At 45.4% G+C, this 25,986-nt stretch overlaps 1 protein-coding gene across 1 annotated transcript; it reads right to left on the bottom strand.

Moving 5' to 3' along the window:
* Positions 1 to 2,883: 2,883 nt before the first annotated feature.
* Positions 2,884 to 19,365, bottom strand: VBP1 (VHL binding protein 1). The gene is made up of 6 exons (XM_034781327.1): positions 19,218 to 19,365; positions 13,670 to 13,794; positions 11,795 to 11,861; positions 9,015 to 9,113; positions 5,496 to 5,634; positions 2,884 to 4,143 (listed from the first exon to the last, which is right to left on the bottom strand). Exons 1-6 carry the CDS (start codon positions 19,308 to 19,310, stop codon positions 4,073 to 4,075), a joined length of 594 nt encoding a protein of 197 aa, XP_034637218.1. The 5' UTR covers positions 19,311 to 19,365; the 3' UTR covers positions 2,884 to 4,072.
* Positions 19,366 to 25,986: the final 6,621 nt, after the last annotated feature.

Below are 25,986 nucleotides of genomic sequence, written 5' to 3'. Positions count from 1 at the left end.
TGCACCAAATTCCAGCAGGTAATTCTTGAGAGATGGCTTTTAGGGGACCAGCCTGGCACAAGCATTCACAAGTCACGCTATGAGGGTAGTTCTGCATGGACCTGTGTATATAATCTGCCTGGGGAGAGAGTCAAGGAGGGTGGGGAAACTACAAGATTCCTTTCCCCCTCTCCCAGCCCCTGAAGAGGCAGTCACTTGCTAGGAGGCTGGACAGGAAGCAGTGAGGGCAGTGGTCCCTGAGCTGCCTGCACCATTTAGCATCACAGGCTCTTCTCAAGGATCACATAGGTAGCACAGGCCACCACAAAATCCTTGCTGCCCTGTCCCTGCACCACCGCTGATATGGATCTCTCTAGCAAGTACAAGGGAGAGGGAGAAGAGCTAAGCAGAATAGCCGTCAGTAGTCCTGGTTTGACTGCCAACTTTCACACCCAGGTCGAGGAACTGCTGCCCCTGGCCTAGACAGCAAGCTGATGAGCAATTTCCTGCCCATGGGCTGCTTCTCGCTATCGGAGGCAGTTTGCTCCCAGCTCTGGTCCTCTGCGGATTGCTCTAGAGCAGGGGTCGACCACCTTTCAGAAGCGGTGTGCCGAGGCTTCATTTATTCACTCTAATTTAAGGTTTCGCATGCCAGTAATACATTTTAACGTTTTTAGAAGGTCTCTTTCTATAAGTCTAATATATAACTAAACTATTGTTGTATGTAAAGTAAATAAGGTTCTTAAATGTTTAAGAAGCTTCATTTAAAATTAAATTCAAATGCAGAGCCCCCTGGACTGATGGCCAGAACCCGGGCAGCGTGAGTGCCACTGAAAATCAGCTCGTGTGCCGCCTTCGGCATGCGTGCCAGAGGTTGCCTACCCCTGCTCTAGAGCCACACTCAGGCTACCAGATTATCAGCAGTGTGAAGCTGGGAGCTACTCAGCTGGGAGCATTCAGCAGAGAAGCCTGCATTCTGGGGACAAAACGTCAGTCACCGGGATGTGCCAAGCACGACAGAGGAAGCCAGGTGGGGAAGGAAAGGGAAGCACCAAGGAGAGCAACAATCTCTGAAATCTACTAGCAGAGCCTGCTGAGAGGGGTAGTGTGTGTCCTGGTGAATTTTAAGTTCACAAATTAGAGATCATTGTAATCTTCTATATAACACAGGCTGTAGAATTTCACCTAGTAATTCCTGTCAGTTATTTTCTCTGCTTTCTCCTTTCACTTTCACATAGAACTATTACCCCAAACTCCACAGCCTACTCACCCACAGGCCTGTGCTACCAGGCCCAAGATCTCCCAATTTATTGAAATAAATTGTCCCTGGCAGAACTTTCACGTGGAAGAAAACTCTTCAGTTAGTCTTTGGCAAAACCTAAAGGAAAGGGAAGGAGTGGAGGGAATAAGGAGGGATCTGGAAGAGAAATGAGAAACTGCTGCTTTCAAGGTGCAAAAGAAGAAAATCAGTTGAGAAGGTGAAGCAAAAAACGCTAGGTACAGAGAAAAGAAAAAGGACAAGAAACAGGTAAGATGCAGTAACTGGTGCAATACCTATGGCATGCCCAGGTACAGATCACAAATATGGGTCTCTATCTTAGAAATGTTAGGAACTAGATAATTTAGATCAGGCTCTCACTGGATACTCAGGTATATATATATTTAACTTTTGTGCTCTTTTAGTAAGAAAGTGGGGTCTCTAGTGTCTATTTTCACTAGTCTCGTCAGTGATCTTCTAGAGCAGAGGTGGACAAACTACAGCGTGGGCCACATCCGGCCCGTGGGACCCTCCTGCCCGGCCCCTGAGCTCCTGGCCCGGGAGGCTCACCCCTGGCCCCTCCCCTGCAATTCCCCCTCCCCGCCGCTGATGCAATGCTCTGGGCAGCAGGGCTGTGAGCTCCTGGTCTCTGTGCTGCGCGGCGGTGGTGTGGCCCAGCTCCAGCGCTGCCAGCCACCCGTGCTCCAGGCAGCGCGGTAAGGGGGCAGGGAGCGGGGGGGGGGTGTTGGATAGAGGGCAGGGGAGCTCAGGGTGGTGGTCAGGGGGCGGGGGTGTGGATAGGAGTCAGGGCAGGAGAACAGGGGTGTTGAATGGGGGCAGGGGTCCCGGGGGGGGGCAGTCAGGAAGGAGTGGGGAGTCAGAAGGGACAGCAGGGAGCAGTCAGGGGACAGGGAGAAGAGGTGGTTGGATGGGGCAGGAGTCCCGGGGGGGGCAATCAGGAATGAGAGATGGGGTTGGATGGGGTGGTGGGGGTTCTGGGGGGTGGTCAGGGGACAGGGAGCCGGGGTCTGTGGATGGGGCAGGGGTCCCGGGGGGGGAATAGGAGGGGACCCCCCTCCCCTAACCAGCCCTCCATACAATTTCCGAAACCCAATGCGGCCCTCAGGCCAAAAAGTTTACCCACCTCTGTTCTAGAGTGTTACTTTTGTCAAGATTGCAGTCTACTTGCCTACCCTCATCTCCTTGCGGATGGACCACTGGTTTGTTGAAATGTGATAAACCCGGAACTTTTCACTTCCCCCTCCTAATCTCTCTCACTCCTTCTGACAATTGCACTCTTCTCCCCAGCTCTCAAACTTGAAATCATGGAATTAGCTTGGACTACTCCCACTCAGGAGATTGCCAAATTGCAGCTGGGGCCTCTAACATTAATATCTATTCCTTCTACATATTCAGTCCTCAAATCCTGCTTCCCCCCAAGGAAGTGTCTCCTTGGGGCTACAGTAACCTCCTCTTGTCTGGGCACACCTCTCCCCTCTTCAGTCTAGCCAATTCCCCTACCTGTTGTTTCACCCAAGTTTCTCTTCCCCCCTCCAAGGGTCTGAAGAGTTATACAAGCTTAGGTACAAGACTTGTAATCTTACATTGAAAAGAAAGATTCACAAAAGAGATGTTCGCCACAAGTGTTGAGTTTCACTATTTTAATATCATGAAATAAAAGTACAAAAACTTTACAGGTATATTGTTTATTACATGAAGATAGAACAGTTAACATTTGCATTTATTTTCTAGCAAAACCTGTATTACCAGTCACTCAGCAGTGTAAATACTAACCACTAATTTCACCACCATGTGTGCATTTTGTTTTAGGAGGAAACTGCAGAGGTAAAGGCAACAATCTTGTGAGGCTTCATTATAACTGAAAAAAATATTCAGCCTGTTTACAACAGAAGCTGTGCTCAAATAGACCATCCGTATTTAATACAGGTTTCACCTAGGAGGCTTTGCAAAAGTGTTAAGACATTTGAACTAGTCATCTTCTTGTCTAAGGGCTGTAAGTGGGGTTTTTCTTGTATTATAGGATATTAGCATTTTGAGGTCCTAGTTCTATATATTTGCAAAGATAAACAGTGTGTGCGTGTATGTGAAAGGGGCCTGGGGCGAGACGATGTGCAGTCTTGACATAGCTTGTGCTGTTTATTGAATGAAATCCATTAATTGTTCTTTTCTGAAGACAAATTATGAACTGTTGTATGTAAAGTGCAGAAAATTCAGTAGCTATCAGTTGGCTAACCCAAACTTGATTAAAATCAAGTTTATCCAAAGTGGATCTCTGGGAATGCTTATGGGTTGATGTTGCCAAAGCAGTAATTGACTAAGAAATGAAACCCAGGATTTCACTGTATTTTCTCTGTTTGCTAAATTATCAGTGGCATGTCTTCCCCACCCCAAAGTTATTTTTAACCTCATCAAGTGTATACAACACATCAGCAAACATGAAACAAGTAAACCCTTACATTACAATAACCTTATAAAATGTCCTAAACTCAATTTCATACATGCACCTCACATTTTTAGACAAACCTTCAGGTAAAGAATTTACTTATGACAAACAGATTGAACTGGTCAAAAATGCTATGCCCTTTGTTGGACCGTGTGGTATCCTTTCAAATAATTCAGAATTTCATGAAGCATGCATGAAACCAAATTGTGAGTTTACAAATAAATAAAATGGCGCTCACCATTATTACTGATTTTATATATTTTATCATTTATCGAAATGATTAACTTAACTCAGTCCCTTAAGGATGAATTTCGGGGGTGTTTAAAATAAGAAGTATTTGGAAATCGTAAGCACATTTAAAATTAGTAGAACTATGCTTTGTTTTTGGAAGGGTCATCCTTGTTTCTTCTCTTTACATCCCAATTATAAACTCTAGCCATATCTGAGGGTATAGTTAAGGAAGCTGCTATAATGCAAAAAGAGATAACTAATTGCAGAACCAGCCAAGTACGTTCAATCCAAGTTACTCTTGCTTGTTTCACTGATGCATGACAGACAACATAGAAACTGATTAACAAAACAGCTGACTGCAGTGCAGAACCTTGATACTGTGGAAATTCTGACAACTGATGGGGCAGCTATACATGGTCACTACTCATCCTCTGTTCAGAGGATCTACATGCTACCAATTAAATATTTTTGCACAGACATTTCTCCCTTCATATTTACTTCCACTCCTATGTGCCAAAGCTAAAACTGCTTCCAGTTACAACTTATCCCTTTTTGGTTGCACCGTTTACCTATTTCAGCCATACATGACTTTATTCGGCACTGAATGTCCTTTAACATTGGCAACATTTGAAACCCTAATAGCTCCCCTCCAGTACTAATAAATAGCTAAAGTATCAGTCTTCAACTAAGTAAATAATCTGTGCTCCTGGTTAAAGGCAGATTTGAAGCAGACAATCCAAAAACATAATGCAAAATGAATGTGATTCTATCAAGACTCCCCAGAGAGGTTCATTTACATGGTTCTAGCACTGGCTTTCTTGCTCAGAAGAGCATCAAGGTGGCAGTTGAATTAGCATTCTGCTGGTGGAGAACCCAAAGAACAGCACTTGTGTACTATCCAGAGTCATGACAAGGAACCATTTTGCTTTGAAGCGTCAATAAATCTAATTGGCTACCAACTCCAAGCACTAGTCTATGTCCTCAAGTTACCCACTTAGAACAGCAGTGCCCATCACAATAGGTTAGAATCATAGAATCATAGAATCATAGAATATCAGAGTTGGAAGGGACCTCAAGAGGTCATCTAGTCCAACCCCCTGCTCAAAGCAGGACCAATTCCCAGCTAAATCATCCCAGCCAGGGCTTTGTCAAGCCGGGCCTTAAAAACCTCCAAGGAAGGAGACTCCACCACCTCCCTAGGTAACGCATTCCAGTGTTTCACCACCCTCCTAGTGAAATAGTTTTTCCTGATATCCAACCTGGACCTCCCTTGCCTTGGCAGCCCATTTTCCAGCTCTGTCTGTTAAGAGATGGAATTCCAACAGGGACTAGCTGTGCTGCATTAAACTGCCCCTTCCCTTGCTCAGCATTTGAGACACGAGGTCCACCATTACCATTCAAGACAGCTACTTGCTAATCCTCCATCCACTAGTCTGGTTAGGGAAACCAAATAAGCAGAGCTGAATAATGCATATCTCTTTCTAAAAATATATTTATCTGTGGAAAGGTGAGAAAAATTTGTACCAGTGTTTAAATTAAAGTTGTTTTTTCTCCAAAGGATACTAACTTCTGTGGTGGTGAACTGATCTCTAAGAAAATCCAGGTCTTCCTCTAGAGACTCAAGATTTCTTGTGGCTGTTGACAGATTCTTTTCTAACAGAGCCTGGGCTTCATCGATATCATATTCAAGCATCACATTGGCCTAAGAGAAAAGATATTTAATTTTAATAAAGCTTTTACTCTAGGTTGAACACCTTAAGGAAAACATTAACTCTATCCAAGAGGATGTTACAAACATTTCAGACTTATTTTAACCCACTGTGTATACAGGCACTCCCAGATATACACCAAAGCTGTGACAACAAAAAGGAAGTGCAATGCAGGGATCCATTTTCGGCCTCTATCACCTCAGTATTTGAGAAATAAAACCCATAAAAGGCTTGCAAATATTGCTCCCCATGTCATTTAAAGCAACAAATGGATGCTTGCTGCATTTGTGGCCAGCAGTCCATAAAAACAAAAGCAAGACTTTAGTGTCTTCAAAATTACATACATTTTAATTAACACAATTCTAACATTTCTTTTCAAAATGGAAGACAGTTCCCTCAGCAAGAGTTTCTCCAAAGTATCTTTGAAATGTTAAACAATATACTACTTTTAATAAAGTCTTCTGGAAATATCCAGATTCAACAGCAGAATGCTCTTACCCTAGTATCCCCAACAACCGAAATCAACAAAACCATCTGATGCAATTTAGGACAAAATTCTTTTTTGACATATACATGGCAGATCTTATTGCTAATATGTTGTTCTCTCGGTGTGCGAGTTCCCATGTAGAAAGACCAACAATGTCAAGCGAAGGTACTGTACACCCCAGAGCAGTTTTGTCCTTTGTGAGTACTGAGTAAGAGTTATACTCAGTTTTTCAATATTAATTCTTTATTTGGAGACCAGTGCTTACAATTTCACAACTATGTAGCAACTAGCATCATTCCGGTGTATCATCATTCAGTGGAATTTCACAGAATAGAAGAGCTCTGTTATATCTCCAGACTATGAAGCTCGTTCTGGGAGCGATTTTCAAAGGCATAAATGGCAGTTTGGCACTTAATAGTGGAAGACAACATTAACATACATTCTTGAAGGATTGTGGGGCAAAGAAAGGAACAAACAACATTGAGCAAACATTCCACAGAAACACCTTGTCAACACTGGTTTGGATCAGTGCATGCTGCATCTTATGGCTCTGGAACAATAACTCATTATAGCAAGTAAACAACTCCTACAGGTAGCCTCTATGAGACTGAGGATGCACTGTATTAGTAGTTCATTTTTTCCTTGACATAGAAAGCCTTAACTCTTCAAGAAAGCAATTAGAAACAGAGCATACGCAGCCCAATACAAACCAATATACGCTGTAAGCCATGATGAGGCAGTAAGGTCAAGGCATGCCCAAAAACCGCATAACTAATTTTTGGTAGCAGATTTATTTGTGTATGAACACTAGTTAATGGCAACAAATATTCAATGCAAAAAAAGCCACTGGCCCCATATTTTGACAGTTGTAAATGAATTTGAATACACCACACCTACAAGCTCACAACAGCTTTCATGGAGCCAAAGTTATATGAATTGTGCTCTCAGGCTTGTACGCTGATGGGGACCAGGGAGAAATCCTTCAGAAAAGTTAACATTTAACAAAAGGATGCTCAGGTTGGAATGAAGTTCTAAACGTTTCCAAAACTTCCGCACTTCAAGCCCTCACTACATGCTTGTCTTCATAAGGAGAAAGCCCAAAATAGCTAGTGTGCACTAACTGCCCCCGTGGACACTCTTATTCCACACGAAGATTGCCTTTGTACAGATTAACTGTGTGCAGACAATGTTTTTGTCCTAACCAGATGACTCAGTTCTGGCATGGGGAGTTCAGGGACTTAGTGGTCTCAAAATAAACATTAGTAAGTTAGTTATCTTTGCAGATAAGGAAATGTATGAACACAGAATATCCTTGCTTGATACTGCTTAAGTACTTAGAGATCTCTCGTTTAAAACCTTTGACCCAGCCAACCCGTTATCTGTGCTTAGATACAAAGTTGGTAACTGCCCTATAAATATGTAAGATACGAGACAAATCCTTTCCTCATCTGAAATACAATGTAGCTACTTCGTGAATAGGATAGTAAGAGGCTATATATGGCTAAACATACAGAAGACAAACAGAAAAATATTAGCAGACCTAATTGTCAAAACAAACTGCTTTACTGGGCATGTGCCTTCAAGGCAGTGGTGGATTGGTATGCTGAACCACAGTGCAATAATGAAATACCTATAATTAATCATTCTGATTAAATTAATCTCAAAGAAAAGCCAAATTGGAATTTATGGATCATCAGAATGTTAAAAAGTGTGAGCATTGAATAAAATAGATTAAATGAAGTCCCTAACATGTTGAAATTGCCCCTGTAAGGTTTACTTCACAGACAAAACAGTTTTTATTGTTGCAGGCAGTAGAGCCAATGTAAACTGCAGATTAGCTACATCACCTTCTGCTGCAAGCATAATCAACAAGATTGCGAGTTAAATATTCACGGCTCAGAATTTATTGACAGTTGTTGGTCATTATACATAAAGAAAAAGCAAACTGAAAATGTACAATTACGGTTAGAAAAAGGCACCATATAAAAATGTCAGCTTCTTCCTCAACAGTTCTAGCCCATGTGATTTTGTGTCTCATATTTGACTTTACCAAAAAGTGTGTCACTACTTGATACTCCTGTTACCCCTGCAGCGCCAACAGCTATGGGGGAAGAGATAGTTGGAGTCTGTTCTGGTTTGTGCTTCAATGTACCAGTTGGCCCCGCACCAGGAACTTGGCTAAGATGTGCTAAGTCAAAGACAAGGGTGCTGCACAGGGGTAGCTGAAGAATCTTAATTACTGATGCAAAAGCCAAAAAAAAGAATACAGCTTGATTTTCAGACCTGAAGTTGAATTTGAAGGGGTCTCACAGATATTTTTAAGATGTCTATTATTGCAGTATTAATTTGTATTACCATAGTGCCTACGAGTCCCAGTCATGAACCAAGACCCCATTGAGCTAGATGCTTTATAAACACGGAACAAAAAACCAGTCCATACCCCGAAGAGCTTGCAAGTGCTAAGGTAGTCAGACATGGAAGAGATGGGAAAAGAAAACAAACACACCAGCGTGCCTCCCTTCAGCATATAATTGCACAAATTATTGCACTGAATTTACAGCATTTTCTTAGCCTTGTAAATTAAGACTATAGTTATGCAAGTTACTTGTCCATGTAATAGTAGGCACTAGATTCTGAAGACCTTTTTGCACTGAACTCCCACTGGAGGCTGGTACAGGGACCAGTTACTTGATCACCTAAATGTGTTGTTTTTCTAGTTTTGACCATAATTACACCAGGTACTTAACCTTCCTCATACTTCATACAACTCCATTAAACTCAATGATTGCACAGAATTTTGTCCCGCTGTGAGTGGTAGAAATAAATAAGATTATGAACCTGCCGATTATTTAAAAAATATTTTAGAAGAATGCTGTAGTTACTTACCCCCAACCACAAACAGACTTTATCCGTAGGAGGAACTGATGCTTTACAGTAGAGGTTATCTGCCAGTAAAAACCTGGTCTCCATTGGGTTTGTGGATTCCTTAAGAAAGATCACAGAACTTGAAGTTGCTACTTGCATTGCAAATGGTTAAGAGAGCAATACAGAAACTAGAGCAGGGGTCGGCAACCTATGGCACGCGTGCCAAAGACCGCACATGAGACGATTTTTAATAGCACGCTGCTGCCGGAGTCCTGGTGGGCAGCAGCGTGCCATTAAAAATCCTGCCCAGCCCAGCCCGCTCTTCTCCACCTTCTGCTTAGGGGCAGGGGGCAGAAGCATAGGCGTCCGCATGGGGTGTGCCCAGGCACACCCTGATGCAGGGGTGGGCAAATAGCCCCACTCTCTTGGGATGGCAAGCCACCAGGGTCCGCACTCCCGGGCTGGAGCACCGAGCCGAGCGCAGCAAGCCGCCAGCCCTTCCCCCGCTTTCCCCCCTCCCCTGGAGCCATGCCGTGTCTGGCTCTGCACGGAGCAGAACATGCTGTTAGGAGCCTCATGGTAAGGGGACAGGGTCGGTTGGATAGGGGTGGGATCCCAGGCGGAGTGGTTAGGGGCAGGGGGTCTCTGGAGGGGGCAGTCAGGGAGCAGTGGGGTTGGATAGGGCATGGGAGTCCCGGGGTCTGTCAGGGGGAGGGGGGTGGATAGGGGTCAGGGCAGTCAGGAGACAGGGAGCAAGGAGGGTCCTGGGGGCAGTTAGGGTGGGGGGGTCTCTGGAAGGGGGGGGTCGGGGGACAAGGAGCTGGGGGGGGTTGGATGAGTCAGGAGTTATGGGGGGGCTCTCAGGAGGTGAGGGTGTGGAGAGGGGTTGGGGCAGGCAGGGAGCAGGGGGGTTGTATGGGTCGGGAGTTATGGGGGTCCTGTCAGGGGGCGGGGAGCGGTTGGATAGGCATGGGAGTCCCGGGGGTCTGTCTGGTGGCGGGAGTGTGGATAAGGGTTGGAGCAGTCAGGGGACAGGTAGGGTCCTAGGGGGGCAGTCAGGGGACAAGGAGCAGGGAGGCTTAGATAGGGGGTGGGGTCCTGGGGGGCGGTTAGAGGCAGGGGTCCCAGGAGGGGGTAGTCAGGGGACAAGGAGCAGGGGGGTTGGTGGTTCAGAGGGGGGCAGTCAGGGGGTGGGAAGTAGGAGGGAGTGGATGGGGGCAGGGTGGGGGCAGGGCTAGGGCATGGCGGGGTGGGGTGGAATAGGGGCATATTCCCTCCAGCCCCTGCCCTGACCCCCCCCCCCACACACCCCTCTGCCCTGACCCCCCTACCCCTCTCCCCCCTCACACACACACACCCAGCCCTCTGCCCTGAGCCCTGCACACACCCCAGGCCCCTGCCCTGAGCCCTGTACCCCCCTCATATACACCCAGCCCTCTGCCCTGACTTTTGTACCCTCACACATACCCAGCCCCCTCCTGCCCTGACACCTGCACTCCCCCCTCACATGCCCCCAGCCCTCTGCCCTGACTCTTGCACCCCCCACATCCTGATTCTTGCACCTCCCACATCCCCACCCTCACCCTGAGCACCAACGGGAGCTCCTGCACACACACACACACACACACACACACACACTCCCACCTGCATCCCTTGCACCAAATGGGAGCGGCCCAGGTAAGTGCCCCACACCCAAACCTTCTGCCCCAACCCTGAGCCCCCTCCCTCATTCTAGCTCCAGGCCAGACCCTTCACCCCCAGCCCTGTGCTCAGTGCACTCCCACCCTCAGCTCAGTGCAGAGAGAGGAAGAGAATGGGCCAGAATCAGGGAGAAGGTAGGTACCCACTGTATGTGGGCATGGCCGGGACCCCAGACTGTCAGCAGGCTGAGTGGTTCCAGCAGCTGGGATTCCAGCTGGCAGGAGCCGGCGTATGGAACCCCTGAGCTGCAGTGGGCTGAGCCGCTCAGTCCACTGCCGGTCTGGGGTCCCGGCCGCTGGCGCGGGGTCCCGGCCGCTGGCCCTGCACAGCCCGCTGATCTGGGGTTCTGGCTGCTGGACCCTTGCCAGCCGGGGTCCCGGCTGCAAGCCCCGCTCAGCCCACTGCTGGCCTGGGTGAACAGAATCCCAGACCAGCAGTGGGCTGAGCAGGCTGGCGGCATAAGATCAACATTTTAATTTAATTTTAAACGAAGCTTCTTAAACATTTTGAAAACCTTGTTTATTTTACAATACAACACTAGTTTAGTTATAGAATATATAGACTGATAGAGAGAGACCTTCTAAAAAACATTAAAATGTATTACCGGCATGCGAAACCTTAAATTAAAGTGAATAAATGAAGACTCGGCACACCACTTCTGAAAGGTTGCCGACCCCTGAACTAGAATAAAGAACATACTTTTCTGCCCTTTTTTTAAAGTAATATATGAATATTAAACTTTTGGGGGACTACTGTAAACTTACTTCAAAATAGAAGTTAAAATTCCAAGTTTGATGACAATATGTTATAAGGTGGTGATTTTATACCCAAATTAGAAATGGCTACAAAGACTAACAACAGTCCATGGAGCCCAAGCTTAGTGCATCTTTTGCAGCTATTAAAAGTGAAGTTTACAGTGGGAATGTTAACTTTCTGAAAGCTAGTAAATAAAGTGATGTGCCTTAAGAATAATTCCACTATACTTTATACAAGCGAATTGTGTGTACTCTCCAAAACATTTATTGGAATGTTTTCTGCTAGTATGGAAAAGCTGTTAACTTTATTTATTCATACCCCATTAAATAATCAAAATAGTTTACCTTTTTCTTCTGCATATATTTTAAAATGTCTAATGTCTGTTTAATTTCAGGAATCTGACTTTTTAGCCTGTGAATGAACAACGGTCATAATTCAGTATTTTGCACATAGATAGATTCCCCAAACAGTAAGCTATTATATAATCCAACCTTTTTTTTTTTTTTTTTTTTCCATTTTAGAAACTCAAGTTCTACAGACATTTTCTATTCATTTTAATCAGGTGTTAAAAAGTCATAATTAGGCCTAGAAGTTAACACAAACACTTCACTTCTGAATATACAAGAGATCTAGCAAGTACACTTAACTAGGGAGGCTGGGTGTACCCGGCATGTTCCAACATTCTAATCAATACAGTGAATACAAGGAAAATTCTGATGGGACAAGCATGTTACTCTGAGCAAAGAATTAAAATGAGAGCGGGTCAGAAATTTTCTGATGGAACATTCATCAGAAAATGCTGATTAATCAACATTGAAGAGTTTTGCGGGAATGTGGCAATTTGGGCAAATCTTTTGATGGAAACTTGCCTGGTTTACTGCCAGCTCCCCCGCTCGTGCATCCACCTCTTTGGCAACCCAGACTCCCCAGCAGCTTGCCAGGTTGGCTGCAAAGGCAGGCACTGGAGTTATTCATAAATAAGGATCCCCCTCAATAAAAGCAAGCCCCAGTATCTGCCTCTGTTATTGCTCACAGCTTTCTCCAAAAGTAGCAGCTGAGTAAAATTAATAAAGCCTGGTCAGTTTCACACTGTGATTCAGTGGCAGGCAGCAGTGGATCTGACAGTCATGTCAATTTCAGTCAACTCCTTAGGTTCACAAGCAACTGGGCAGCCAAGCTGCCACAACATAGTTCCCAGACCCTAGGGCATCTTATTTAATTTCAGCAACACCAAAAAGTGTTGAAAGTATTTAAATCAAGACGATGTCTTTCTAAAAGATATTATCTTGCTAGAGCAGAAGTTATGGGCTTTCACACATCCTCTTCACCTGTCAAAAAATGCATGTGTTCTGAAACATCATAGTCAGTGCTCTCTCAAAAACTAAGTGATGCTACCTTTCCTTCTCCAAACTTATGAATTTTAAGGGTGCTGGATGAGTTGGTACTACCAGTGAACGTTAAGAATGGATTGCAATAACTATTTTAGTGGCCACAAGACTTATTTTGAAAAAATAGGAAATCTGCAATCCCTCCCTTATACACAGGCTTGCACAGTGAACTCTCTACTATTGCATTAATGGAAAAAAATGACTGGAATAGAAACACTTGGAAAAATTGAGGATGTCTGGTCATACATGAAACTATTGCATACTTTTGCAATTTAATATATACTAGTCCCCGACACTCGTAGGTTATGTTCTCACTTATCTATTTAGTCACTTTAATAACTGATGCCTTGCATGACCTCTGCAGGTTTGGGGGTTTTTCTTTGCTTTTTCCAGGTTTTGCAAACAATGAATGTTGAATTTTGTTATGTTTATGCTATTTCTATCTTGTGCCTATATTTATATACATTTTATTTTATTATGCGTTTATATTTCATATAAAAACAAAAAGTAAAAAAAAAAAAAAAAGTTACCAGCTTGATGTAAAATTGCCTTGGTGAAATTTTATGACCTGTGTTATGCAGGTGGTCAGACTAGACAGTCACAGTAGTCATTTTTGGCCTTAAAGTCTATCAAGCTATAAACTCAGGCCTACTGACATTGCTGATCGGTCTGTGGGAAAAAAAGTGGAGTTGCACCTTTCTAAATTTACTGCATTATTGGCACTGCTAACACTTCCTATCATTTCTTACGGCAGTTGGAAATATTTAACAAAATATAACTTTTTTTGAAGTCTTATTTTCAATTTCCAAACTTTCAAAAATTGTAACTCACCTCCTTTTCTTCTGAGCAAGGTTAAGTTCCATAAATTTATATTTCTGATATTGTTCATCCAGCTTCTTAAGTACTACATCTGCAGTTTCATTTCCAGGCTGTTTCATAAAAGAATCTACATCCTCCTTTAAGAAAAAGATAAAATTAAGAATTTTATAGAAACCCAAGGTCTAATTATGTGATCAGAAAGATTAGGTAGACAAAAGTTATTTTGCACTAAACGTAATTTTATACCTTCAATCATTATTTTCCCTTGACACATCAATCAGATCATTGCTTACTTAGAACCTAGATCATGTACAGTGGACATAGAAGGTATTTCACAATGCTAGAGTTGTCAGCGCTGTATGCCTTACAGTTTCAGCCACATGCAACGTGAAACTGTATCTTCTTTTCCATTCAAATTGTAGTATCACCTAATCTCTTTGTATTTCAGTTTCCCCATCTGTAAAATATGGATCATACTTTCTTTTCACACTCTTTGGCTATTCAAATTGTAAGCTCTTTTGGACAGGGACCATCTTACTATATATAAATACAGTGCCAAGAGCAAAGGGGCCATGATCTTTGTTGGGACTTCTAGGCACTTTTGCAATACAAAGAATTAAACTTTCTAGGGCCACTACTTTTAGATTTCTCGTTGAGGAAAGGAAAGTAGTGACATTCATGTTAAAGAAATATGGTTACAATTAATTCACAAGCTATTGGCTTGACAGCTTTTTTTAATACATATATCTTGCTAGATGACAAAAAAAATATGGCCCTTTCTCGATTTACTTTTTTATAGCTAGAGGCTTCCATTCTTTACTAATGCAAAAAAAAACAACCAAAAAAACCCACACCCAGTTCCATTAATACAGACTGTGTATGTTATTGGTGCTTTATTGCAGTGATATTTATTTAAATAGGCAGGCGAATGGTTGGTTTTATTATAGTTTATTATGCCATTGACAGCATGAATCCCCTTGGGCTAGCGAGACTCACTGTGCACTTGCCCAAATAGGCAAGTGCAGTCAACCTGCTGTCTCAGCATAGAACCAACAACCAAAAGTGAACACTGCTGCCTCCTGATAAATAATCTACAAAGTCTAGTGGACAGGACACTAGACTGGGAGTCAAGAGACCGCATTTCATAGATGCTATTTATGTAGCACCTTTTGGATGTGAGGTACCATATAAGCATGATCTATAATTACAAATAATCATCTTCCCAGACTAATTCCTTAACTAGGAAAACACATTCCTGTCTCGAAGACAGTTTGCAAAAGTGTATTAGGACCAACTTGCAAAACTGTTCACAAAATCCCTCAGACCTCACGCAGCTTTCCCAGGTAAATAGCTTACAAAGAGATTCCACCTGTGGCACCCAACTCATGGGGCTGCATTAACTGAGCTAATTCTTACTCTTACTTTCACTCGATAATTTCCGCAGCTCACTAAAGGAATTACCTTCTCCATCTGGAGATGACAAAATATGATCATCACTTTTGCAGTTTTCAAACAATCCACTACGGTGTCACAATTTGGCTCTCTGATGGTCTTTTAATTGGCAAGGGGGTGTTATACATTCAGTTAAGTCAAAAAGTGCGCATTTATCATTCATTACCAACATACCTATTGAACAGGAGTGACATACTCCATATTGAATTAATCTCTTTTTAGACACTGATTCATACACAACATTCTCAACAGAGTACAAAGTCACCAACACCTTCATTAACACTTTCCAGTCAACCCACACATCAGAGAATTGGTTGCCTACATGAGATGGGCTGCCAGACACTGCAGATGCATCAATAATTTCAAGGCAATTCAAGAATATATCATTAGCAGAAGAATTCACAATAAGAATAGCCATAAAACATGCAAGATTCAAGACGGTACCCACAATGGAACACCATTAAAAACTACTTGTAATACAATGAGACTTGACACCTCATTCACTTGGAAAAATACCTCCGGATCCCTTCTGTACCAAGTTAATATCAATTTCCAAGTACTGTAGCATGACACTGAAAGTAAGAGCTGTTCTGTAGCTGTATGTGAAAAGGTCCGTTTCCCACACTGAGAAACATAACTTTCTAATCTTAATAAAACCTAATCACTACTTTTGATCTGGTACACAAAGCTAAAAGTCAAAAGAGAAGCAAAGAATTAAGTGACTACATGGCAATATCTACCTTAACCTATTCTTCAAGTAATAAAAAGGAGACTCTTTCAGAGACTGGAGTGTCAAAAGAAAGTGAGTTGAACAAATTATACAGCAATTAGTCAATAGGATCAATAGCATTCATTCAGGAGTTCTGAAGGAACTTGAGAAGGGGGGTCGAAAAGTTACTAACAAAATATGCAATTTCTCATTAAAATCAGCTACTATGCCAGAGGACTAGACAGTAGCAAGCTGCGAGAATGATCCTGGATATTGCAAACCTTACTTTACTGCCAAGTAAACTGATGGCAATAATTCAAGAATTATAAAACACCTAAATTCACATGATAGAATAGTCAGACCAGCATGGCTTCTGTAAATGAAAGTCATGATTCTTCAGTCTCCAAGAGTTCTCTGGTGAAGCAACAAGATATAGGGGGAAAGAGCCGATGAACATAATGGACTTTCAAGTCTTTCACAAAATCCCTCACCAAGAAGCAGTAAGGATTAAGGGAACCTAAACTAAGTATTCATGGCATAGAGGTCATTCTGTCATACATTAGAAAGTGACTAATAAAATCATTGGGAGTTTGGTGCATAGGTACAGTAACTCCCCACTTAACGTCCTCTCACTTAACATTGTTTCGATGTTACGTCCCTGCTCCATTACAGAACATGCTCATTTAAAGTTGTGCAATGCTCCCCTATAACATCGTTTGGTTGCCTGCTTTGTCCATGGCTAGCAGTCCCCCATCAGCTCCCCTAAGCGCGGCCCCCCCCCCCCGGCCAGCGCCTCCTACCTGCCGACGAACCCCGTGGATCAGCACCTCCCCCCGCCTCCTGCCCACGGCAATCAGCTGTCTTGCAGTGTTCAAGAGGCTGGGGGGAGGAGCGAGGATGCGGCACGCAGCCTCCCCCCGTCCTTCCCTGCCTGCAGCAATCAGCTGTATTAAATTGCTTGTTTAAAAATGTATATAATGCCTTTTGTCTGGCAAAAAATATTTCCCTGGAACCTAAACCGCCCTGCCCTCCCCTCCCCCCCCATTTACATTAATTCTTATGGGGAAATTGGATTCGCTTAACATCGTTTCGCTTAAAGTTGCATTTTTCAGGAACATAACATTAAGTGACGAGTTACTGTACTTTTGAAAATCCCATTAGGTGCTTATCTACACCTCTAGGAGCCTAAATACCCTTGAAAAATGTGTGGAAGAGACAAAAAGCAAAGAGTGGAAAATAAATGATAACTTTTTATTGTAGCAAAAGATGTATAGTGAAATATAGCCTAAGGGTCCATACCGGGGTGTTTAATATTTTCATTAATAACCTGGAATGGAAGACAAGAGAAAGAGCAAAATGGTTTAAGATTTTCCAGTCACATTGTCTAGGACATGAGAAATACAAGATAGGCGAGGTAATCTCTTTTTATTGGACCAATTTCTGTTGGTGGAAGGGACAAGCTGTCGAGCTTCATGGAGCTCTTCCTTAGGTCTGGAAAAAAAAAAAAAAAAAGCTCTGTGAATCTCAAAAGCTTGTCTCTTCCTAAATGCTAGGCAGTTGGATAGATAATGGCAGATGAAATTCATTGCTAAAAAATGCAAGGCAGTAACGTGGGGAAAAATAACTTAAGATATATACACCTCTACCCAAATATAACGCGGTCATCGGGAGCCAAAAAATATTACCGCATTATAGGTGAAACCGCGTTATATCGAACTTGCTTTGATCCGCCGGAGAGCAGGAAAATGATTAGAGGCATGGGAAGAGCTCTATATGAGGAGAGGTGGAAAAGAGCTCACTGGTTATTTTAAAAGGGATGTGAATAAGAAGGAACATGACTTAGTTTAATGAATGGTAGAGAATGTCATTCAGGCATTCCTATTAATAAACAAAGTTTCTCAAAATACAAGAATGAGGGGACAGCCAATTAATTTGAAAGGTAAATTTAAAACTTACAAATAAAATGCATGTGGATCTTTTTGCCCCAATATCAAATTGAGTCTTAGGCTTCAAAGAGGATTAGCCATTTGGATGGATACAAAGGACATTCATAGTAAAATTATACAGAACTAGAAAAGTTATGATAAATATTAACCCTCATGCTTTGGGTCGCAAGTATTAACTGACTAGAAACTTCCCAAATAAGTACCTTATTCTATAAATATCCATTACAGGGATTCTAGCAATTTTCTGTGAAGCATTTAATATTGGCCACTCTTGAAGACTAGACACCAGACTAGACAGTACGATTCTCTGACCCTTTAGGGCAACTTCCCTCTTCCTAAAATGATTATGAATTTATGAAAAATTTTCCTATTACATCACATTACACAATATTCAGTCTTTCCATTAAGGTTTTCCAAACTCACTTTTCCTTTTTTAAAAACCGAGTTGCCTTTATAAGTTGGTTAGTATATTGACCAAACTAAATAACTCATGGTCACTGATCATGTCAGTTTTCAGTTTAAACTCTGTCATCAAGGCAAGTTGATCATAATGCACATTTATTTAGTTTTATTTTCCCCTCAGACTTTTGAAGGAAATTCAACATAACAAAAAAAAAAAAGCACACTTTGTTTCAAAGATGCGTGATGCTGTTTAATTTTCTGACAGGAAAAAAGATGGCTCACCACCTTAAGGGAAAACAAGGTTTTAGGTAAAGACAGAGCATTTCACAGCGAGTATTGTTGCTTTGGATGCAGATGACAATGGGCTAACCAGGGATCACTGGGTTGTACGGTACAAGACTCTACTCGGTTTGACCTGTAGGAGGTCATAGAACATTACACAAAAGAAAACCTCAGATTTCGGATACCGACCCACTCCCTAAACCCACACCCATATCCACCACCATAAACTGCATTCGTATCTGAGTCTGGGGCAGACGGATGCCAAAGGACACGACCTAGATAGCGACAATGCTGAATCCAGAACTGCATCCACGAGGGTTATCTCCCAGCCCCATAAAACGCCCCCAACGACTGCGGTTGTGAGCCACAGCAGCCCAGCCTGCTCTCAGCGCAGACGGGAGAGCAGGACCCGCGCCCTGAGCGGCCGGTTACAGCAGGAGCGACCCCCTCCCCCCCCCCCGCACAACGGAGCCTCCCTGCTCAGCACCAACCCCAGCCCCCGCCGCACGGAAACGGGGCCCGCCAGCGCAAAAGAACCCGGGGGAGCTACGGGGCAAGGGGCAGCCCCAGCCCGGGCAGAACCCCCTGTCAAGAGCCGCAGACGGGGGAGAGCCAACCACGGACCCCGGGGCCTGGCCGAGGGACTGGGCGAGGTGCCTCCCCGGGACCCCAGCGCCGGGAACGGGCCCATCTCCCCCACGGCGCCGCCGGCTCGGCTCGGATCTGCCCGCTGCCCCCTAGAGGGCCGGGCGCCGGGGGCGGCTCTCACCACGAACACGGCCTCGGGGATGCCCAGGTGGCCCCGTTTTCCGCCCGCGGGCGCCTCGCTGCAACAAATCTCGCCGCTGGTGGCCGCCGCCATCTTGGGGAACCGACGGCGGTGCGTGCCGTGCGTCCGCGCGGCCTCCCTCCGCCGAGCCGCAAGACCCCCACGTCACTGCGTCAGCGTGGAACCCACCTCCCCTCCGCGCCCCTTGGCTGCCGCGCTTTGACTGACAGGGTAGGGTGGGCCCGGAGATGGGTGGGGCTTAGATGAATGGGCGGGGTCCGGTGGGTGGGATAGGTTAGTGTTAGTGGGCGTGGCGTAGCGGTGGGCTGGGAGAATGGAGCGGGGCGGGGGGAGGCGCTGCCGCTGTAGGGGACTGCAGAGGGAAGGGGGGCGTGGTCTAGTCCCAGCCACCTGTTGTCCGCTTGCTCGGCCGCTGCTGGGTTTCTGGCCGGGCGGGGAGGGGCTTCTCACTGCCTGTGCTGCTGCCTCCATGGGAAACATGATGCAGGGCCGAGCCCAGGGCTGGTGCAAGGAAGTTTTGCACCCTAGGTGACACTTCCACCTTGCACCACCCTGCGACCCAGCTAACCGTCCCCGCCCCAGAGGAGCCACACACACACACACACACACACACACACAGCAGCCGCCAGGGCCGGCTCTAGCGTTTTTTCTACCCCCAAGCAGGAAAAAAAAAAAGGCTGCCATCGGCAGCAATTCGGCGGCAGGTCCTTCAGTCTGAGAAGGAGTGACGGCCCCTCCGCTGAATTGCCATCAAATGGCCGGACGTGCTGCCCCCCTCTTCATTGGCCGCCCCAGGGACCTGCTTGCTACGCTGGTGCCGGGCCCTGGTGGCAGCTACCCCCCTTTGCGGCTAACCCTGCCGCCCGGGGAGCCCGCCCCAGCTCACCTCCGCTCCGCCTCCTCCGCTGAGCACGTCGGCGCCGCTCTAATTCTCCTCCCCTCCCAGGCTTGCGACGCCGATTGGAGGAGAATTAGAGCGGGGGGCTGTGTGCTCAGCGGAGGAGGCAAAGTGGAGGTGATCTGGGGCGGGGAGCAGTTCCCCTGTGCGCCTCCCCCCGTTACTGCAGGTGGTCCTCCCCCGCCCCAGCTCACCTCCACTCCACCTCCTCGCCTGAGCGGGCTTTTAGGCTCCCTCAACCAGTAGGCGCCCTAGGCGGCCACCTAGTTCACCTAGAGGTTGCACCGGCCCTGGGAGAGCCCTGCCCAGGACTCTCTCTCCTTCCTCGCCAACTCTGAAATTGAGATATTAAAACAACTTGCTTTACATTGCTGAAACCATATTTATGACAAACTGGCGAGAGATTTAGTGTTTTCCCACAAATTAGTGCAGTCCGGGGCATAGGCACCAACTCCGGGGGTGCTCCAGGGCTGGAGCACCTACAGGGGAAAAGTGGTGGGTACTGAGCACTTACCGGCATCCTCCCACCCATCATTTGCCCTCCTTCCCCCAGCACCTCCCACCCATGGGCCCTGCCAATCAGTGCTTCCCCTCTCTCCCCACGCCTCCTGCGATCAGCTGTTTCGTGGCGTGCATGGCTGGGGGAGGGAGAAAAGAGGAGAGAGGACACAGCGCACTTGGGTTAGGTGGCGGAATGGGGTGGGAAGAAGCGGGGCCCTAGGGGAAGGAGTAGGGTGGGGGCAGGGCCTGATGCAGAGCCATGGGTTGACCACTCCCGGTACATTGGAAAGTCGGTGCCTGTGGTCTGGGGTTTTTTTTTTTTTTTGGCCCATCTAGTCCCGCCTGCAACAAATTACATTTTACCTCCCCCATCCCCCACTATTACGGCAGCGGGTCCTGCAGGATCACAGGCCCGCTGCAGGGCTCTAGGACTGTTCGGAGCAGTAAGGGCTCTGCTGATGATCCCATTGACCTCTCTCCCTCCTTCAACCTCCCATCTCTCCTTGGTGCTCATCTCTCTGCTGTTCTCCTCTGTTACCATCTTTTGGATTATTATTGGTGGGTTCAGGCAGGAAAGGGGAAATGTGTCAAGTAAAGTGCTTCCCACATCACCAACCTTCAGATCAGTCTTCAGCCTTGTAGATGTTTGACGACCTATTTCAGGTTTGATGATCGTCACTATATACTGTTATATTAATTCTTGAGATAGTCCTGGTTTAACATAGCTATGCCTCCAGAGAATGGGCATTACTATAGTTTGTTAACAGGCCCAGCAAAGTTAATCTTTAAATGTATGGCCAAAGATGCTGTATTTTTTTTTATTTTTGTGTGTGCTGTGAACCTTGTTTTGAATAAGGGAGCATGAGGAACTGAGGAGCTTGGTGAAGAAGCTTTGTATTATGCATCGGTTCTCTACAATAAATAACTGGGCCTCGTTCTACAAAGAGCTTCTTCCGTGTTGGAAGAAGGATCTGCCGTCTTTTGTGAAAAGGATTGTGGAACGGGATGCTGCTACAACCTTTATAGACCCAGAGCATTGACATGACTTTACAAAACAAATGATAGTATATTTATGGCTCTATTAACATAATGATGTTTACAGGAATGTCACTTCCCGCAAAACAAGGCTTCAGGGCTTAAATTAGCAGTGTTAATCATATCCAGCATGTGTATCTTATGTCTTTCTCTGATAGGGTTTTATACTGCTACCCATCACCATAGGTTAGGGATCCTGAGTACCTTCCATTAGGGATGTAAAATATAAATGGTTAACCGGTAAGCATTAGTCTTACCGGTTAACCGACCCTAACAGTTAACCCCCAGATCCAGCCGGAGCAGCCCTAGCCTCACTCCAGCCACTCAGAGCAGCCCCGTTCGTGCCAACCCCAGCTGGCTGGAGCAGCCCCGGCCCCACACCGGTCCATCGACCCCAGCCGCGCCAACTGGAGCAGCCCCCGCCCCTCTCCCTTTAATTGGTTAATGCATTAAATGATATAATTGTAATAGTTTAAACAGTTAACTTATTAACCAGATATTTACATTCCTACCTTCCATGTGAAATCAATAGCAATGGTAAGTGGAATTCATGGGGTTTCTGGCATTTTTCCTTCTCTGGGATCAAAACTCTACTTGGAGTAGGTTGTGTGGAGTGGTAGACGTTTAGGAATAAAGGGGGCGTTCGTATTGTGAGTGTCATTGATGGCAGCGAGGTTTTCTCAAAGAGAAAGAGTTTGCAGTGTTTCGCATAGGTGGTCAGACTCTGGCTTCCCCTGATCTCCTCTGGGAGATTATTCCATAACCAGCTCCCTTCCACTGAGAACGCTTTGTCTCCAGATCCCAGAAGCTTCATCTGGGTTCCGTGACCTGCATTGTCCAAGGGGCACAACTGTCAGAGTTGTTCATAGTTCAAAATTTGGTCTTTGAAGTAGCTGAGGCTTTGATCCATTCTTGTATGTATTTTCAACCAGTCAAGAAATAGCAGAAATTTGAGGTAGTAACTGATGCATACTACTTGCGGAGAACTAGAACACTTTCTCTACATTGACTCTAACATACTGCACCAATTCATAACTTATTTTTGTACTTCAAAATTATAAGAACGTGTTCCACTTGTAATTGTTAGGTGGACTTCAAGCTCCAGTTGATCAAGCTAAACATCGTCATTTTTAAAAAAAAGTTAGAGCTCACTTTATTTTATTGTATGCTTCTGTAATAAATAATTGAAAACCACGTTATTTGACCTTTATATTTCAATTCTAGGAACCCCCTCGTGGGAAGATTGCAAGTCAGAAAGGAACTGAAACCATAGCAATTAATGAGAATGACAGGATACAATTTAAAAAAACCTCCTTCCTTCCCTTCCCACCCCCAATGTATTTTTATAATCAATAGCTAGTCAGGTCCCTATGCATAATATGATTATGCTTCTATCCAAATTTACCTCTTTGTCAAGAAGCTCTTAAGATGTCAGTCTTGTAATTCCATAAAAATGGTCATTTCCTCGCCAGTTTCCAGCTCCTCTGTGTGCCTACAACTTATCCATAGATGTTTTTTTCTGCATCAGCCTGTCCCCCCATGAAGTTGCTCAGTGAGTTCTCCACATGGCTGCCCTCAAAGGAGACATTGGAAGGAATCTCCTTTGGAATTCAAGACTGCAGGAAACATGATTCAGTTGCCAGACTGGTAGCGTTGGTAGTGGTATGGGGCAGAAAGCACCATTTCTGTGTGGCTTCTGGGTGCCACATGGTGGCAGCTCTCTATTCCAGTGCTGCTTCTAAGTGGTTCAGGAGGCCTGAGCTTTGGAAGCTACACAAGAGGAGAATATATCCATCAAGAAGAGTTCCTAAATCTCATAGAAGTGATATTCCTCTACTACAATATGACAGGGCTCCAGGCGTCACACTAGCAGCACCTGCTGGTCATCTTAGGGATCAGGTTGGTACACCCGCTCACAGTGGTGTCTTGTCTGCCACCACTTCTGCTCCTGGACCCACATCATTCTAAGTATTGCAGCATCCTCTTCGTGACACTGCCCTGCAGCCGTGCGACGATCTGTGCTCCCCACTTCTGGAGGCCAACACTACAGTCTAACTGTTCAGCCACTTCCTATTCCAGATCCCAGACCAGGCACCCAGAAGATGACAGCCACATGCTGCATCCCCTCCAACTTCTCAGTACATTTCCCCAGGCCACTTCCCTGCAATCCCAGCACCTTCTTCACCCTTACCTCAGGACCTCAGCATGCTAGTCTTAGTAGCCAGCAGGAACTCTCTCTCACTCCCCTGTTGCTGTCCAACACTGCTCTGTCCAGATGTCTAGCTTTCTTCTGCCTACAAAGCAGCTAATCCTCCCTCCTTGAGGTCCCGGGAGTCACTAAATCTGCTCTGCCCAGCAGCTCTTCTTATATGGGCCTGATAAGCCCTGATTGGCTGCTCCTCACAGCTCCTCTCCTATTGGCTGCTTTTCACACAGCCTCCCTAGGGCTCTATTAACCCCTTAAAGGCCAGTGTGGGGCGGATGCCCATTACATACAAGTAACATTCACTAATTCAGTTGTAAACACTGGGGGCAAATCTGCTCTCCCCAGCCAGAGAGCATAGAACAACCCATATGGTCTTACATGGGAGGTCTGAACATGGAGGCAAAAAAGCATGGTGCCCTACTATGTTATTGCAGTTGCACTTTGCAAGAACTCTGGCACAGGTTGCATGCACAGGAAATTTGAAGGTGAAGCTGATTGGCTGATTCTTCCCATAGAAGGGGGGGAAACACACTAATTAGGGTGACACTGGGTCAGGTGGACCCTCACTGCAGTTGCTTGCAGAGCAACTGTTCTTAATATAGCACATGATGGGCTGCGGGGAAAGAATTCCCGCACTCTTCCCATGACCCCTGCATAACTCCCCTGCATTCAGCCAGTTCTCTCTGCATGCAAAGTTTTATTGATAATCTTGGTTTTGCTTTTTGATGTTAGGTAGGGGGCTGAAACCTCACAAATTTGTTTTCGACTCATTGCATAAGAAATTAAAAAGATTGAATAAAAAGTCAACCATATTGTTGCTATTAAGAGCCATAATAGCATTACAGAAGTACAGTTCTGCTACTATTATAAGGCTGGGTTTATTATTTATATTGCTTAAGAGTCTGTCTTGAACCAGGACCCCATTGTGCTAGGTGCTGTACAAACAAAGAACAAAAAGACAGTCCCTGTTCCAACATGCATCAAATGAGTTTACAGCTGACTAACCGGTTTTGCCTGCTAAGGTAAACTCATGCATCAGTTGAAAGCCTGTTAGGAGATGCAGCTTTGATATCAAAGTGATGACCAACTAACAGCTAATGCAGATTTAACAGGGCCTTGTCAAACCTGCCAAAAATAGGGCCACTAATGTTGGAAACAGTGAAAGCTGAATATAGGTAGAACTCAGGCCTTTTAATACTATTTCTATATGACTTAAATGTCAAATTTGAACGTGAAATCAAGAAGCTGCCATATGTTTATTCATTATTATGGCACACCACACCCAGTATTAAATGTACTTAAATATGCCAGTGAAAGGGAGATAGGTTAAGATAGAGGGCAAAATCTAAAGTCCCTGGGCTTGATAAACTTGACTCCAATCTGTTATTTCATCAGGAAATTTTGCATTTATCTCATTTTGTTGGACATAATCAAAAATGATGCTCTTAACTTCAAACTATACTTGCACAATGCCCCAAATCAATCTCCTCAGAGCTTTGAGTAGACTCATCGCTTCCATTAGCTTTGTGCTTTCTCCACATTTTATTTCCTTTGTAATTACTTGTTTGAGTATTAACTAGCCTATTAACCTTATGAAAATGACACTGTATCTCTTCATACTACTTAGGGTTACCATATTTAAAAAATAAAAAAAGAGGACACTCCACGGGCCCTAGTCCCGCCCCCTTCACCCCCAGCCCCGCCCCTTTCCCAAACCATGGCCCCGCCCCAACTCCGCCCTTTCCCCGCCCATTCCCCAAAGTCCCCGCCCTAACTCCCCCTCCTCCCTCCCAGCCACATGAAAAGGGCTGCTCGAGCCTCCAGACCCTGCACCCCCGGCCGGCGGTTCCCCAGCGCAGCTGGAGCCCAGGAGGGGAAGCGCCCAGCCGGGGGCGCAGGGTCTGGAGGCTGTCCGGCAAACCGTGAAGCTGGTAGCACTCGGGCTTTGGGCAGCCCCTATGCCTCCGGACCCTGCGCCCCCGGCCGGGCGCTTCCTCTCCCGGGCTCCAGCTGCTCTGCTCCTCCCCGGACTCAGACTTCGGCTCTGTTTAACAGCCAAGTTGCCCAAGCCAGCGCTACCGGCTTCGGGCAGCCCCCCCTGCCTCCGG

The sequence above is a fragment of the Trachemys scripta genome, chromosome 9 (genome assembly GCF_013100865.1).
Source record: "Trachemys scripta elegans isolate TJP31775 chromosome 9, CAS_Tse_1.0, whole genome shotgun sequence".
In the NCBI taxonomy this organism is placed as follows: domain Eukaryota; kingdom Metazoa; phylum Chordata; order Testudines; family Emydidae; genus Trachemys; species Trachemys scripta.
This window is presented reverse-complemented; position numbering and strand designations above follow the sequence as displayed.